Genomic DNA, 18,124 nt, shown 5'->3' on the forward strand with positions numbered 1-18,124 from the left:
ATTAATTATTTCTTTTTAAGTACTTAAAAAATATAAAATTTATTTTCTAAACTGCAAGTGCTATTTTTTAAGTGACATGGCATATAATAAAAAATATAAAAGGTTGACATGGTGAAAACCGTTAATTTTAACAGCAGAGAAATTAACAATTAAAATATGAAATATTACGGTCTTTAATTTTAAATTTTAAATATAAGGAAGATTACATGCAATTTATTTAAAATTTAGGAAAGTTCTATGTATTTTAGGCTATTTTAATATTAATTGAAATTTTTTAAATTAAAACTTTTTAGAGACGATCAATATTACGGGATCAATTAGATCCACTCCTTATAGGATTTTTTTTGGGGGGGGGGCCTTGGCAAGTTTTGGAGAATGCTCTAAGGATATATTTTGTATGAGGGAAATGAAAGGGAAAGAAGGGGAGGAGAGGAAAAATTTTAATAAGCTTATTTTAAAAAAATTGAAAAAGTGGGGTTGTCAAATTTTGATAAAAAGAAAATGTAAGATAAAAGAGTAAGAAAAATTATTTAGAAAATTTTAACCCCACTTCTTTAATTTTTTAAAATAAGCTCATTAAAAATCTTCCTCTCTCCATTTCCCTCAATTTTTCTCATACCAAACGAACCCTAAATAGACTAAAATATATATTTATTCCTTTAACTTTATTCAAAATTTTATTTTAGTTTTTTAATTTTAAAAAGTACATTTTTAGTCTTTTATCTTTAAAATTATTAGTCTCTTTTTTTGCATGACTAAAATCATTAGTCTTAAATAATAATTTTTTATAACAAAATAATTATTTCAAAAATTAAACATAATAAGATAGGATTTGGGAATATTTTATCAATATTCAAGATTTTTTAAAAAACTTCACATGCCCTGTACTAAATGTATTAAATGATGATGAGAAATTATGCCCAGATTTTTTTAATGAAAACCGTAACCATAACAAGTTTCCTCTATCATATCAGCATATCACAGTGTCATCATAAATAAATGTTTTTTTTTTAAGTGTAACATTTAATTTCTTTTTGTCTCTTATATTAAGATTTTTTTTCCTTTCTTATTACCTCCATTTATTAAGGTATCTTATTCTGTATATTATATATTTTAATCATTAGATGATAAGAGTATATTCTTTTTTAAAAATAGTATTACAAATTCTTTTCTTACAAGTAAAATAGTTACCCTTTATTTATTTTTATTTTTTTTGGGATCTACCATTGCTTAAGTAAACCTTACATTTAAGATAGCAAGTGTAGACTGAAAAAATGCTTGTTCAGGTTAAAAAGAAAATATTGAAAGAATACAAACAATTTTTTTCGATAAAAGGAGTCAAATAACAGTTACAAAGAATTCCAACGGAAGTCATTTTAACAAACAAACCATAAGTTTGAATGAAGAGAAGGGACAGACCAACCGCGGAATATCCTCCAAGATTTGCTTGGTGCCCTGCTGGAACAATTTTTTTTTTTGGTCTATCTGCTGGAACAAATTTGAATGGCTTGATCTATAACTGTTTAATAAGTACTCATAAGCACTTTAATGTCAGTCGCAACAAAACTTTTTTATATATTTATTTTGATTTTATAAATCACGATTAAAAAGTTATTTTTGAAAGTTCTAGTCACCATTTCAAACAGGTCCATAATTACTACTGGTCATAACCACTGGTCATAACCAATGATTATTTCCAGAATCCATACCTATATCTTTAATCATTAATAAGAGTTAAAAATCTCAAAACTAGATGAGAAATTCGTGTAACATGTATATGTGTATATATTGATCTTGAGAGAAAGTCATGTAATTTTTTAAAAATAAGAGAAAAAAATTTCTATAATTTAAATTAAATAGAGGGAAGATCAGTATATTATAATATTTAAATGCAGATATGCATGAACCATTTTTTGTCAAATTTTCTCTTAGAGAGAATTACAATGAAACTTGAAAAAAAAATTATCAACAATATTTTTTTATTTCAGATTTGATTGCAATTCTCCATTTCTTTTATTCTAACCAATCGTCTCTCTCTCTATATATATGGAGAGTATATTTCATATATTTCAGTGATCATGGGGTGATCAGGCCCCACTATCAAGATATCTATGCCTGTGGGGTAACATCCACAATCGTTTTACTAAAATTACAAAATTTTTTAATCAAATTAAACTTAAAAATTATGTTTTTCCCCCTAAATTTGGAGCCGTCATTATGATTCCATTCGTCTCATCTGATCACTATCAAGCCACGCATCATAAATTCTACCTTATCTTCATCTTCCTCCAGCACATTGGTCCCATTTTAATTATTATTTCTCATTTCACTCTCGAGATAGAGATTATAACAGTGCAAAATTATATTAGAACCACTTACTCCTGGAAAATAAAAATTATATATATATTTTCTCTGATGCAATAAGTTAACTAGTGGTCTAGAGTGGTTCCTATCAGAACAACTAACTCAATTCTGACATTGGATTCACAATCGCAATCCACCTAACTCTTTATGTTTGATGTCCACGTGAAAGCATGTGAGTTGGTGACTACTTAACCTTCCACGCAGATTTGGATCTGTCACATAGTCATCAACTCCGCTAATGGCTTTGTTTGTTTCTCTGGTGATGCTCCAAAAAGCATGTGTCCTGGAGTCTTTGGGAAAATGGAGATTGGGGGATGAAGCAAACTAAAAAGCACACACTACTTTAGAACTATTAATGCATCAACATTTTTATGTTCTAAATGTGCAAATTAAAGCCTAAAGTACACACACATTTCATGGCCACTTCTTCACCTTCTTGTGGAAGATGCCTGGACCATAAGTAGAAGAAATTATTTCAACAAGAAGAGGGAACTGTAATAAAACAAAGAGACTCAATGGCACGCTGGCAAGCATAATAACAGGGAGAAAAGCATATGAAGGTGATGAGTTATGTTGCCACATGATGATTATTGTTGCGGAAAAGGCTATCAGCATAGTTACAATTGAGAGAAAAAGTGTAGAAAGGCCTATGATCAATTTTGTGGGTAAGGAGTAAAGGAAGTCTTCTTCTGCATAGCGTGACGTGAGGATTCCTAAAAATGTAAGTATAGAAGTAGTAGAAGCAAACAAGGACACTGCATCTGAAATTAAGAAAACTTTGAACAACTTTTCCTTCAAAAATATTGGGTACCCAGATGCTTGATCGTTTCCCCCTGGAACAGTAAAAGCTGTGGCAAACACAATGGTAACGATTAGAGCACCAACAACTGAGCAAGAAGATGCAGTATCCTTTATCCATTTCTCTCCTTCATTCCTGAGTACTTTGTGATTCTTTTTGAAATAGTCGAGAGGAGTCAACCCTTCTTTGTTTAGACGAAGCTCAATTCCAGGATTTACCACACTCTCTACTGCCTATAATTCAAAAAAAAAACAAAGAAAGAAGAAAATTTCTGATAAATTGTATAGTAAAATATTTGTTACACCTGATTTAATGATTTTCATTTATATATTAATCTCCCTCGCATAACACACACACACAGAGACACAAAAGCATCTAATTTCACTTCTAACCTTGAACCATTGCCATTCCCTTTGCATCTTCAGAGCAGCACCAGGGATGTGGTTAAGTTGGGAAGCAGGAGCCAACTTAGCTACTATGTGCAGCAAGTTATCGTGATTTTTAGTGAACATTACTGCTACCACATTCCTAAAGTGAAATCCACGGAGAAGGTTGAAAACCTCATCTTGACGATATTCAACAGCATTGAAGAAAGCATGCCCCTTTTGTTGAGAAAAAGTGACCATTGAGACTAATTCTGGGTTTGTTGTTGATACCTTAAACAAAAACTCAACATTTCCTAATTTAGCCGCCATCAACAGTGCTTTTGCAATCATATGCCTTTTATCTTCACTCAGAAGTGTTAGATTCCTACAAACCAGGTTTAGTATTTCAGTTGCTCGTGAATGTTGCAACTTCCGCATATGTATTTCCTTCATTCCTGGACAATTGGTAACTCAAGTATAACTTAATATTAGTCAGGCTTAATCATGAGAACAAAAATCTTAAAAGCAACTCGTTTAAGTTTTGGGAATTTCTGAGCTACATACCAAACAAATTATAAAGGAGGGAGGTGATCAATTGTAGTAGATTTAGTCCTATTGAGATGGAATTTTATCAACCCAATCATTCAAAACGATTACAGACGCATGTATATGCATGTGAAGGTCTATCTTTTTCTTGTATTGCACAATAGCTAGGTTCAACTTAAATGCGAGCAATTAGCATCTTTTGCATAAGATATGATTTTTGTTTTCAAATTTCATATTTTGACATACCTGATTTTCATGTATGATTAATAAAATAAAATTTTCGTTACATCTTTTGGTATAGATGTTCTATTAGATTTGCCATATTATTTGATTTCGTCTTCCAATCAACTGATAGAGAGTATTATATTATTGTACCTTTGGCTCTGTTACTCATCTTGTCTTCTTGTTGCATGTCTACACAGAAATGATTAGTGGCCGTGGTTGATGGTATTTTGATGTCTTCCACCCATAAAGTGATCAAAGAAATGAAGAAACATTAGCTTCTTCAAATAGTAAAAGTGATAAAATTAATAACTAAAGGACAAATAACTTGTGTGAAGCTATTCGAATTTTGTGAAGCTATCATGCGCAAACAAATAATTTTTAAATTCTACCTCCTGTCTAACGAGGTCTTATAATTAAGACAGGAAAAATGAGGTCTTATAATTAAGACAGGAGGTAGGATTTAAAAATTATTTGTTTGCGCATGATAGCTTCACAAAATTCGAATAGCTTCACACAAGTTACTTGTCTACGAATAAGGTCTTATAATTAGAACCAGAGATAGTATATAGATTTCATGAAATATGTATCAAGGCCTGTCAGTGTTTGGCTTAGCTAGAATAAGATACAGCAAAGGACATAAAAATAAAAAAATAGGTGAGAGGAATCTCAACTAATAATACTGAAGGGAATTACTTATTAATGCTGGCGTTTGGCTACTGGAGAGAAAGGTGAGATGGATATGGTTATTTTGAAACATGTATGCTCAAGCAAATATTGATGTAATGAGACTTTCTCTAGATACTTTAGGCAAAGATAATCCGCTGATTTTTTTTTTTTTGGATTTACCAGACGTTCGATCTGTCATGGAAGCTTTCTTTTGTAGTAGTTGAAAAGGTATGTTTGTAGGTATATGGCTGCTCTATTTTCAGGATTTCATGACAGATCAAGGAATCTCTGTTTCTCCACAAGCTTATGTTTAAGAGCTTTTGAGATATTTTAAAATGCAAAGCTACAGGCCTAAGAATACTCCGTTGGTCGTCAATAAAACATTATCTGAATGTGATGAAGGATATATCAAGGGTGATGCATCGAGGTATAAGTATAACAGTGCTGTAGGGAGCTCGCTTTGCCTGACTTCAACAAGGCCTGATGTGATGTTTGCAGCATATTTATCATCAATATTCATGCAACAACCAAGTGAGGTGCATTATGTAGCTGGTAAAAGGGTGCTGAGGTATTTAAAAGGCACATCAGAGTTAGACCTGTTACAGATTCCAAGTTAATTAGATATGTGGATAGTGATTGGGCTGGAAGCTTAGATGGTGGAAAGAATATATCAGGTTATACGTTTTCTCTACTGGTTCTAGGTTGTTTTGCTGGAACTCTAAAAAGCAAGAGGTTGTGGCTCAGTCATCTACAGAAGTTGAATATGCAAACCAAGCAATTTGGTTAAGAAAGATGTTGACAGATTTGGGTCTGGAGCGAGCTGAAGCTGCTCAAATATTTTGTGATAGTAGATCAGCTATTGCAAGAAACCCTGTGCAGCATGGGGATGCCAAACACATGAAGGTCAAAATTTATTTTCTCAGAAATGCTGAAAGGGAACAAGAAATATGTCTTGTGCATTGCAGTGCCAAAAAGCAAGTTGCAGGCATAATCACTAAAGCTTTGCCTAAAGACAGATTTCAGGAGCTTAGAAGGAAGTTTAGAGTCCCTAGACAAAGTCTCAAGGAGGAGTGTTGATGCAATGAGACTACCTTAGGCAAAGGTATTCTGCTGATTTTTTGTTTTGGCTTTGCAAGACCTTTGGTTTCTTTTGTAGTAGTTGAAAAGAATTTACAAGATTGTTTTTTCCTATTGTCATGTCATATCAGTCTAAGATATGTTTTTAGACCTAGATAGTATTTTGAGAAAGCTGATATATTAACCAGCTATTGTTAATGAAATGTTCGTTCTCTCACTTTTTTCAGTTCAGTTCCAAGCTCTTTTCTTTACAGAATATACCATGATGAAAACGAGATTATAGTTAAAATAACTTGAGCTTCAATACCATTACTCACATCATCATAATTCAGTATTTGGCTTGTATATAACTGAAAAGAGCATGTAGAAAATTGCAGGGATAAAAAGGAAAAACAGACATTTAAAAGAGTTACATGCACTAACAGTAATAAACCCATTGCTTCCAGAAGTGACGTTGACTTTTGTTGAGAGAATCAGAAAGATAGAATGCAATATTCTCAATTGTTGAGTATCTAGAGTCGGCAGCAAAAATTAGCTCTCCACATCATTGAAGCAAATCCAAGGCAACATCTATTCATATATCATAATCACTTAGTATATGAGATGGAATATCAAAATAACATGAAAATGAAACATGTACTAGTGATTTGTTGACATGCTGTAAGTTGTATTACCAAGATCTCCAGTGACGAAACAGCCTCTGAGAAACAAAGGACCCAAAGGGCCATTTTCTGGTTTGAAGACTTGCAAAGGAGTGACAGAATAGAGATAACGTCCCATTTCACAGAGGCCAACACGAAAAGCCAATGTAACAGGAATCAATTTAAGCTGTCCCTTTGGAATAGAAAGTGCATTGCTATTTTTATCAACCAAGCATTTTGCTATTGGAATGATTCCCGTGTGATGCAGCAATTCCAAGTGGAGTATAGCCATGAGCATCAAGTTTTTGAAGGTATTCCGGTGGAACTAATCTCACCAATTCCTCTACAATGCTCAAATGCCCAAGCTTTACAGCCACATGGAGAGGTGTTTCGCCTGTTGAAGCCACGAGTTCTTGGTTCAAGGCCCTAGGATGGCGATCAATGAATTCTTTCGCAGCAGGCCAGTTGTTCTCAGATATTGCCTCGTACAAATTAGTCAAATCAAAACCTATTGCCTCTGTCATCACTGTAAGACACAAATACGCACCTAGATTGTATAATTAAGACAAAGAATGTGTGTGTGTGTGTAGAGAGAGAGAGAGATTAGCTAAGTTAACAACTTTCTATTAGCTAATTACTCTATTAACCCATACAAACCAATCTTTGTTCCATTATTGTCATTCGGAACCTATCTCGTTAAAATTCGGGAGCTGCCTTATGTAACTCGACCTATACTCTATTTACAGTGCCTGTGGGTTTGAAATCTGAAGCTAACAATTTATTAATGAACAGTATTTTATTGAAAGGAGCAGAGATTAGACACTCTTACCAATAGAATTCCCTATTTACGGCCGACTGAATTGAAACTCTGAAACCGGATGTAAAAGGCTTAGCCTTCTTTAGCAACTCATGATTACATATTACTTGTTCATAGATATTTCTGTTCATTTCTTGTTCATCTGGGTTGACTTTGTCTATTCCATGTTGGCGGGTGTAGATTGAGATATTTCGTCTTCTCCACTTGCTGCTAGTTTCTCTGTATTTCACTTTCTCTCGCCGGCCACCGGGTCCCACTCTGCCCAAATAAACAAAATAATAATAACTATTCCTCTAATTTTAAATATTAGAATTAGTTGAGGTTATCTTTAGTATTAAAGGTAAAATTTCTATTCTTTCATATTCTTCAGATTTTCAAATGTGAGGCGATTTAAGTTAAAGTGGACATCAGAACAAAATTATTGAATAATATATGTAATAAAAATAAAGTAAAAGATGCATAGATATTAGAATATTAAGGTTTACGGTGGTTCCACTTTACAAACAAAAAAGAAAAGGACAAAAGAATGTGTAGTTATCATCCAAGAAAAAAAATTCTTCCCAGTGAAAATTAGGAGAAGTGCTTTTAAAAAATACTTTTCATAAATTGAAATAAACTCCTTCATATATTTATTTCGTATACCGTAAAATCACTTTTGAAACTATCGTTTAATTTATATCCAAACACCCCCTTAGCTATCTTACTTTGTTTCTTGGATTCCAAAATCACTTGAAAAAGATACTTCTAGGTGAATTCAGATAAAATATAATAGGTCAACAGAGTCATTAATAAATTTTTTTCCTAGTTACAAATTATTATTACTCATATAAATAACTTTTCACTAGCTCCTCAATCTTTGTTATAAGAGCATGTTTGAAAAAGTTTATACTTTTAGAACACATTTAATGATATAACTGTCATTTCTTGATCTTTGTGAATTAACTCGTTGACCCCTTATAATATGAACCAGAGGGAGTGCCTTTGACGAGATATGAAAATAAATATTCGTGACTTTATTATATTTTTAGAATATTTAAATTATTTGAATTTATTATCATTTTAGAATTTATTTAGATTAGATTTATTATTATTTTAGTATTTTTATTATTAGGATTAGTTGTTATTATTTTTTTTATTGTTTTGGTATGATTAAATTTAGAGTTTTCATTCTATGATAGACCTTAAATATTGAATTAGATTACGTTTATCAATTTTTTTTTTCTAATTTTTTTCCCGACTCTCTCTTTTGCTGTTTTATTTTTCCCTTCTGCCTTTTCTTTTCCTTTTCAGATTTCTTCTATTCCTCATTTTCTCTTCTTGTTTTACATCAACTTTTCTAGCCATTTTTTAGATAAAACTGATCTACTATTAAAACCAAACCATGGACCCTTTCCTACTGACTCTAGCTGTATAATTTCTTTCGTTTTTATATATAATTGATTGTTATATATATATATATATATATACACACACACACACCGTCGTCAATTAAATTGCAACTAAGTGTAATTATTATAATAAACAAACTCATTATTAGAAGGCAAGCTCCCTTGCAAGTGAAAATTCACAAATTTAATCCTGCTTATAAGTTCAAACCGTCAGTATTTGCCAAAAAAAAATTATCTAAAGGTAAGCCAGGAAATGAGAAAGTTGATAATCATAAAGTGCATTTGATAGATATAACAACCAAACAAAACATACTCATTCACTCATGAATAATCTCAAGCAGTCTTCCATCACACGCATACACAAGAAAAGTAGCTAACATAGTTGCAATACATATGAACAAGCTTCTCGTCATCAAGCACTTATACAACTTCTGAATGAACCTGTTTTTATTCATATATAACTTATGACAATACGCACTTTATTAGGACTTGAATTAAGATTCAAATCCCACGATATACCCACCATATGAATATCTCGTTGGACAGGCTCAGAATAAGGGTGGGCACTAGAGGGCAAGATGAGAACCTACGTCTCTGGTAACATCGGTAACGAACTTTGTGAGAGTGTGAGGATCAGGAATGTGACCTTTCAGCTTCTCATATTCCATGGTGACATGCACCAAACTCCCTTTATCCTTCGGAGTTGCCTGCAGTGTTATGTCCATGCTCTTGAAATCTTTCAGTATATCTCCCTCCACAACTCTGAAAGTGATTAAGTTCTTGCTCGCATCTACGGCATGGATCTTCTCCTTAGCCACACAGTTTTTCCCTTCTGTTAATTCATCACAATACTGGCGTATTAATTCTTTGATCTTGTATGGTAAAAATGAAAAGCAAAATGACAACTTGGCACCTTATAAGAAGAATAAAACAGAAATCACTATGATGTCCCAAAGAAAGAATATGATTACCAAAATGTCGACAAGTGAACAGCATGGATCTTGTTGTTGTTATTCACTTGCTATGAGATTTTTTGGTAATCACATTCCTTTCTTGGAACCATAAAATGATTTCCCAATAAATAACAACGAAGGACATCATCATTGATTCGGATCGGAAATGACTGCAACTCAGATATAAATCATGAGGGCTCAATCAGAAGCAGCACTTCACTGTTCAGAGTGTCGTTTTCCTAGAAGAAAACCAGGAGAAGTATTGAAGAGAAAGTGTACCTACCTTTCTCTCTCTCTCCCTCTCTGTCTCTATATATATAAATAAGTAGTTGAGTACTTACCATGGACATAGTGCCACGTAATTACAGAACCGAGCTTGCCCCAGTTTGCATCTGCAACAGCATGTTGAACGTTGGCAGGAGAAATGTTAGGAATGTGGTGTGGCTTGGAGGTCAACAATTCATGATACTTGTCTGCAGAAGCATCAATGTGAACATCAACTTCCACCTTCCCAAATAACTGTTCCTCATGATCATCCTGTCCTTGTGTGAGGTGTGAATCAATGTCTCTGCTAACCTCAGATGCGAGCTGCAACAGAGAATGAGGATCTGGGATTTGCCCCTGAAGCTTTTCGTACTCAAATGTCCAGTGAACCACACTTCCCTTCTCCTTTGGAATGGCTTGAATCGTGGCTTTGAAGCTCTTGTGATGTTCAAGTACATCGCCTTCTGTTATCTTCAAAGTGATTGAGTTCTTTGCTTGGTCTGTGGCTTCAATCACAGTCTTGGACACGCAGGTCTTCCCATCTACGTGCAGTCACAACTAATATCATTCATTTGATCTGATAATATATATATATATATATATATATATATCATATAGCGAAGCTTATTCAATCTCGAAAATGAACGAAAATCATCAATTTAAAAAAACCGTCCAGATGATACTCATAAATTAAAATTTGGCTTACCAAGAACATAATTCCAGACAAGGACAGAGCCAACTTGTCCGAATTGACCTTGATGCTTAGTCACAGCCTTGACTTTCCCAGGAGTAACGTTGGCAATGTGATGAGGATTGCTGCTGAACATTTCATGAAACTTCTCAGCAGAAGCATTAAGATGAACATCTGCTTCAACCTTCCCAAATAAGTGAGCCATCTTTCTTTCTTTTCTGTTTGTGGTGATCGATATATAATGCAAACCCTAATTCACACGCACAACGAAGGCTTAAGCCCTAGCCCTTATATAGGAAATTTGAGGTGGTTCGAAGGGTCCGTATGTAATAAATATCAACAGTAAGTAGTCCCCATGACCTGCTTCGTAATGAATATTTTCTTTACAAATGCAGTCTATTTTAGATTAATTTTAATCTTCTACACATATGCCACATGGGAGCACATTCCATGTTGATCGCAATAATGAACATGAAGTACTCATTGCAATTTGGACTATCTAGATTGATTTTAGATGATTCAGATTGAATTTAAATTTTTTTCAATTTTAATCAACTTTTTATTTTAATAGATACAAAATTTAAAATAAATATAATATCATAACTAAGATATCTTTAAAAATAAATTTGTCATTAAAAAAATTATATATTAAAAACTTTAAATCTAAACCACCCATATTAAATTTTAGATGATTTAAATTGCATTACACTGATGAGTGTCATATACTCATCATTGTGATGAACATTAAATGAAGACCCCACGCATGGCATTGCCAGATCTTAGGCGTCATTAATATCAACGTGAATTATTGCACCCAAGGTGGTTGAGCTCATGAGGCGTGTTCTACTAAACTTTTGACGATTAAAATTTTGAATAAAATTTTATTCAAAATTTTATCCTTTAATTTATTTGAATGGTTCCGGTTTATCTAAAACTTATTATTCATAGAAAAAAAAAATTGTTATGAGCAGATTAAACTCATGAGATCTGGACCATTTAAATCCCATTTGAACAGTTCAGATTTTAAATTTTTAAAGAGAAAAAATATTTTTTGAAAAAATAGTAGTTAAGAGATTATCTTTACTCTACAGCATATACCAATTAAAATAATTATTTTAAATAAACAGAAATAAAAATCAAATCTAAACTATCTACTAAATAATTTAAATTTGATGAGCTTAGAATGAGTACCAGAGTAGCTTAGAATGAGTATATACTACCCTCGGCCCTAATTATAAGATCTTATTTATAGTCTATAAACAAGGTCTTATAATTATGACTGTAGATAATATAGTTTATTTTCAAATTCTATGCAGCATAGCTAGTAGATCATTTATATCATTTGACTTTTCCCCCCACAATTTTGTTGAGCTATCATCAAAAGCACTCAATAATATAAAGAAAATTTAAACATAAAAGGGGGGTGATAATCGGTGTACCTTGCTTTATACTATTTTTGATCATTAATATAAGTGCTAGTTGACTAATTTAAAAAAATTAAAAAAATTTGTTAAGTTAGTTATTTGTCTAAATTGATGTTGTCTTCCCTAAAATACTCTAGTTAATAATATGTATTAGCAAGAACTACTATTTGATAAAAGTATTTAACTTATACAACTGCTATAAGGATTTTTTTTAAAAAAAAAGATAAATATAAAGCACAGAATAGATAAAAATCTTATATTTAGGATCAAATTAAAAATTAAACTAATTTTTATATTAAAAATTGGAAGTAATATATGATTTCTCTCCAAATAGACAAGCTAGCAATAAAGAATGAACCCACTTGTCTTTTGATGTGGTTCCAAAATGCCTTCGACTCATCGACATTCACAAAAAAAGGTTTTAAAAAAAAAAAAGGCCAATGCATCTTCGCTTTATTTTGGGTTTGTTTACATTAAGGTTTGTAATTTTTTTATTTTTTTACATGGTTGTATAACTGAGTTCAATTTAAACATTATCGGGGCGATTAAAGATAGTTCTCTTAAAAATATTTTCTCCATTCATATGAATTTATACTCAAGGCCTCGTGTTTAAGCACTTAAAACTCGTTTCACTAGAACCAACACATGTTGATTGCCAAAGTGAATTTTATTCTAATTGATTTTTGCAAACAAAAATTAGAATAAAAATTAATCAGTGTAATGTAATTTATATTTAAATATGATTGTATAAAAAAAATAGTTTCACGTTAACTTATTTATATGATATAATTTATAAAAACTGAAATTAGGATAAAAAATAGTTTAGGCGTATGTTCGCCACATTATTTATAATTTATAAATATCATGATTTTTATAAAATTTTACACACACGTTAATTTGTTGATTCATATTAAAGTAGAATATTGACAGAGTCTGTAAAATAGTTTAAAATGAAAGGATTTATAAATATTGACATTAATGTCTACCCAACATATATCTAGCTTCATCAGGGTTTAGTTTTTCAGGACAATAATTCAAGTCACAAGAAATTAAACTAATAGTGCAAAAGATATCACTCTCTCTGGTCCTCAAATATAAGTTGGGATATTTATTTTAGTTTTAAATATAATGTATTAATTCAAAGAAGAAATTAAAACCGAAGTACCTAGCTAGCTATACATTTTACTTTTCCATGAATTTGCTGCTTGTATATACAGCACAATTATTATTTTTATTATTCACATATATTATTTTATTAGAGATAATTATATTCAAGATATAGTGGAGTATTAAATATGGACACGTCTTCTTTTATATATAATTATATATAATATATATATATGGTGTCAAATAAAGTTCTGCTTTAAATTTCATCACTTCTGATCGTTTTTATGAGGAAAAATGACAGATAAAGAAGATGAAATATATGATATTCTAATTTGGAAAGTTAAGAAAATCTAATAACAGAGAGGAAAGTCCTTCCCAAATTGGGATTTTGAAATTCAGTAAAATAACAAAAATACCATTTGTCCTTTTTTTAAAAAAAAAAAAAAGCTCAGCCCTCTCCGGTGGCCAGCCACCACTAGCGAGTAGCCAACAGCGGGGGCACTGGTGTGGTGGTTGCTAGTGGAATTTTTTTTGTCATAGTTTTTTTTTTGGCATGGGAAAATATTACAAGGAAGTGGTGGGGGTGGGATTTGATCCCGCTACCCCTTGACCATTTACACCAACAAAAAAAAAGATAACCATTGAGTCATTAAAGACTTACTAATTTTATAACACAAATAAAAATATAAATTGACTCTTTTATTGTGACTTCAGCCCATAACAACAATTTATCTAAGGATGGCTAGTATTAATTGAGAAATAACATGTCTAAATTTAATATTAACAAAGCAACTTACATAACAAGAAGTAGCATGTGTATTAATTTAAAATGATAATAATTTATTTGAAAATGTCAAGACATGTCATTTCCAAATAAATTGTTGTCATTTTTAATTAATACACATGTTATTTCATATTATGTATCAAGAAAAGACATACTGTTAATATCAAGTTTATTTATTTGAAAAGACATATTATTAATTTTAAGTTTATCAGGAAAAGACATATTGATAATAATTTATTTGAAAATTTCAAGACATGTCATTCCCAAATAAATATTTGTTATTTTTAATTTATACACATGTTATTTCATATTATGTATCAGGAAAAGACATATTGTTAATCTCAAGTTTAGATTTATCATTTTTCAATAAAGACGTGTCATTTTCAAATAAATTATTATCATTTTTAATTAATGTGCATGCTATTTCTTGTTATGTATTAAGAAAAGTTGCTTTGTTAATATCAAGTTTAGACTTATCATTTTTTAGTAAAGATGTGTCATTTTCAAAGAAATTATTATAATTTTTAATTAATATACATGCTACTTCTTGTTATACTACCTCCGGTCCTTAATATAAGACCCTGTTTGACTTTTTGTTTGGTCCTAATTATAAGACCCCAATCCATTTTGTCTCTCATATTTATGCATTTTTTTCCAAGATAATCCTTCTAACAATGATACTTCTAGCCAATACACTTAATTAGCAAGGATATTTTAGGAATGACAACACTTACTTATTACAAATAACTAACTTAACTTACTTCCTTAATCTCCTCAAATAAGTCAACTGGGTCTTATAATTAGGACCGGAGGTAGTATATCAAGAAAAGTTGCTTTGTTAATATTAAATTTAGATTTGTTATTTCTCAATTAAGATTTGTCATCCGTAGATAAATTGTTGTAATATGCTGGAGTCACAATAAAATAGTCAACTTATATTTTTGTTTGTATTATAAATTTAATAACTCTTTGATGGCCCAATGGTCATCTTTTTTTTATTGGCTCAAATGGCCAAAGAGTAGTGGGATCAAACCTCACCCCCACCACTTCCTTGCAGTATTTTCCCATGCAAAAAAAAATATGACAAAAAAAATTGCACCTGCAACCATCACACGGATGGCCGACCACCGGCAAGGGCTGAGCTTTTTTTAAAAAAAAAAATAAAGGGTATTTTTGTCATTTTATTGAGTCAAAATTTTAATTTGGGAAGGACTTCCCTCTCTGTTATTAGATTTTCTTAACTTCCCAAGTTGAAATATCATATATTCCATATTCTTTATCTGTTATTTTTCCTTTTTATGATTCAGACACTCCTTAAAAAATAAAAAATAAAAAAATTTTGAAAAAGAAGGGGGAAAAAAAGGAAAAAGGCCAGAGACACACGCTAGCTGGCGGAAAACAGCTTGAATGGGACCTGCTCTTAGAATTGAATTAGTGGAATCAGGGAAATTAATTGATCCACCGAGATGATTAGGACGGGGTCCAAAGTCAGAACCACTTCTAATATTATCTACCATTCGATGTCTCGTTTTGCACGTGAAACATGTGACGTCACTTATATTTGATTTGATTTGATTGGACTTGGAGACATGTTTTTTTTGGGGCAATCACAGGCTTGTTTTTTAAAAAAAAAAAAGTTTAAAGACATTTATAGTCACATTTTATATAAATCGATATAATTTTTTTACATGTTTATTTTGTATTCCGTAAATCAAGATTAAAATGTTATTCATAAACTATTCCAAATAAACACTATATTAGGATCAAGTAAGTCACTCTATCTATCCTTTATTATAAAATCCTTTGAACTAAGTTATGTAGTTTAAGAAAACAATTAAATTTAGTTAAAAACAATTAATATGTAACAAATACAATTTTTGTTCCAAATATATCTTTATATATAAATGGATAAATGTAAAAGAGTAACAGTGAGATAAATGAAGAAAAAAATATATTAAATGTATTAAATTAGGGGTAAAATAGGTAACAATGTATTAAATGTTCAGACAAACTCAAAAAGGATCTTATAAAAAGAAACAAACTCATTCAAAAAATTGAATCTTATAATAAAAGACGGAGGTAGTAGTTTCTAATTATAAAAACTAGTATGCAGCATAAATTACACTGAAAATTAATTCTCATACTTAATAGCAGAGGTAGTATTTGATTCCAATTTAAAGTGAGTTCAAAATTAATATTCAATCTTTTTTAGTTTTGAGTTTGAAATAAAATTGTACCATTTTTTTCCTTTTTCCATTTTATATCTGTTAAACATGGATCATACCCTTATACAATATAAATCTAAAATATTAGGGGAAATTATTATAAAATTTTAAGAAAGGAATTTAATCATCTAAAATTCCCATAACATACAACTGAAAAATATGCTAGGATAAATTTCAATATAGATTATGACAACAAATTTATACTGTTGAGTTATTATTAGAACTTTTTATAATTAAATTTATTTTTGAAAATTATGAAAATTAAGATCTTGTTTGGTTTCTTATTTTAAAAATAATTGTTTGTTTTTAAAAATAAAGGTCAAAAAACTTGTTTAGTAACTTGTTTTTTGTTGATCTTTTTTAAAAAACAGTAATTTTAAAAACTAAAAAATAAAGAAATTTGTAGATTTTTTTATTTTTATCTTTTACATTTGTTAATTTTTCGTTTTGGAGAAATTGGAGAAACCTTGTTCCTTTCTTGCCTATGTGATTTTTTATATTCTTTGTTTTAAATATGATTTTTTTAAAATAATTATTCAAACTTTTTTTTTTCATTCTCAAAATTTGTTTTAGAAATAATTTTATATAATTGTTTTAGGAACAAGAAAATAAAAAAACAAAAAACAAAGAGCCCTAAGATTTTGGAGATGAGCTCTGATGAGAGCCTTTTGTCGTTCGCCTTGGGGTTCCCAATCAAAAATAAATCCAAGCAATGCAATATAGTGCAAAACTCAAGTCGTTTCACTTTGAGGAGCCTTTATTTGAATTCCTAAGCAAACTAAGTATCAAAAATAAAGAATTGACTTGAAAAGGAATTAATTTTCTTTTTAACTAACTAATTGGCAAAATTTAAAAGGATGCAAAATGAATAAATAATTTTTGGATTTCTAGTTTATAAAATGGATATGAATGAAATAAGCAAAGTGAATTAACAAGTGACGGGAAATGGAAAAACAATCCTCTAGCACAATGATTTAGGTTATCATTACTTCAATTAATTTGAGAGTTAGCTAAATTCAAAAGACTCTAAGGGCCACCTTGCATATTAATTACTCACAATTAAACTGTTTCAGCACAATTAGCCAAAAAGAATCAAGGAAAAGCAATTAACATTTTCAGTCCAATAACCAAGCCACTTTGAATTACCACTGAATATTCACAATAATTTCAAAACATAGTCTGACCCAGTACAATGTAAAGAAATTAAAGCTAATCACAGCATAATGTTAAATGCTAATCAAAGATTCCAGCAGCTACAACCAATCTCAATACAAATATAAATCATCACAGCACATTCAAACATTATAAAATTCATTCTAAGACCTAGAAATCACAATTACAATGTAGAAAATAAAGATTGGAAGAGCTGAAACTCCCCTTTGAAGCTCCAAGTTCAAGCCATAAACATTGTTCTAGAGAATTGGAGGATTTAGCTACTTTTAACCATCACAACCACAGCTCCAACAAACCAATGCGGTTCAGCCATGAAGAACAAAGAAGATGAATGCTGGGGGTGTGATTTCACTGTGGAAGCTCACGTTGAATCCTCTTCCTTCACGCCGCTGGTTTGCTCTTTCTGTTCGTGCCTCTCGCCTTTGTTTTGAATGCTCGGCCTCTCTCTTTGCGTTTCTTGTTCTTTTTGGCCGCCCACTGTTGCCTTGCGTCCCGCCTCCTCGTGTGCGTGCTCGTGTTTTTCCTTTTTATTTTCTCACGCCGCTGCTTGCTTACTTGTCTGTCATGTGCTCGTGGATGTGTGAATAATAGGTTTAGTGGGGTCTTGTTCACGCC

At 31.1% G+C, this 18,124-nt stretch overlaps 2 protein-coding genes and 1 long non-coding RNA gene across 4 annotated transcripts in view; 1 reads left to right on the forward strand and 2 right to left on the reverse strand.

The window, feature by feature from the left end:
- Window positions 1-10,342, forward strand: part of LOC114712195 (uncharacterized) — a 79,959-nt gene extending 69,617 nt beyond the window's left edge. Inside the window, exon 4 of the long non-coding RNA XR_003737209.1 lies at window positions 10,293-10,342. This is a non-coding gene — a long non-coding RNA (uncharacterized LOC114712195). The remainder of the gene's footprint in view (window positions 1-10,292) is intronic.
- Window positions 1-18,124, reverse strand: part of LOC114712190 (MLP-like protein 28) — an 89,097-nt gene that overhangs the window by 70,619 nt on the left and 354 nt on the right. Inside the window, exons 1-3 of one of the 2 annotated variants that reach the window (XM_028896663.1) lie at window positions 10,812-11,058; window positions 10,183-10,647; window positions 9,274-9,720 (exon numbers count right to left, since the gene is read on the reverse strand). In XM_028896663.1, the coding sequence (XP_028752496.1) occupies window positions 9,455-9,720; window positions 10,183-10,647; window positions 10,812-11,001 (921 nt within the window). In that variant the 5' untranslated portion in view covers window positions 11,002-11,058 and the 3' untranslated portion in view covers window positions 9,274-9,454. Of the gene's footprint in view, window positions 1-9,273; window positions 9,721-10,182; window positions 10,648-10,811; window positions 11,059-18,124 lie in introns of those variants that run through there. The other variant, XM_028896662.1, reaches the window with a different exon arrangement.
- Window positions 2,765-7,263, reverse strand: LOC114712188 (uncharacterized). The gene is made up of 3 exons (XM_028896661.1): window positions 6,717-7,263; window positions 3,556-3,983; window positions 2,765-3,396 (listed from the first exon to the last, which is right to left on the reverse strand). Exons 1-3 carry the CDS (start codon window positions 6,979-6,981, stop codon window positions 2,779-2,781), a joined length of 1,311 nt encoding a protein of 436 aa, XP_028752494.1. The 5' UTR covers window positions 6,982-7,263; the 3' UTR covers window positions 2,765-2,778.

The sequence above is a fragment of the Neltuma alba genome, unplaced genomic scaffold (assembly GCF_004799145.2).
Source record: "Neltuma alba isolate B1F8T4 unplaced genomic scaffold, ASM479914v2 tig00011340_pilon, whole genome shotgun sequence".
NCBI lineage: Eukaryota > Viridiplantae > Streptophyta > Magnoliopsida > Fabales > Fabaceae > Neltuma > Neltuma alba.

Coding starts and splice junctions, on each gene's coding strand:
- LOC114712188 (XM_028896661.1), bottom strand. CDS start 6,981: ATGCTCATGGCTATACTCCACTTGGAATTGCTGCATCACACGGGAATC. Junction 3,984..6,716: donor TTTCGTCACTGGAGATCTTG/GTAATACAACTT, acceptor CCAATTGTCCAG/GAATGAAGGAAATACATATG. Junction 3,397..3,555: donor GGGAATGGCAATGGTTCAAG/GTTAGAAGTGAA, acceptor TTTGAATTATAG/GCAGTAGAGAGTGTGGTAAA.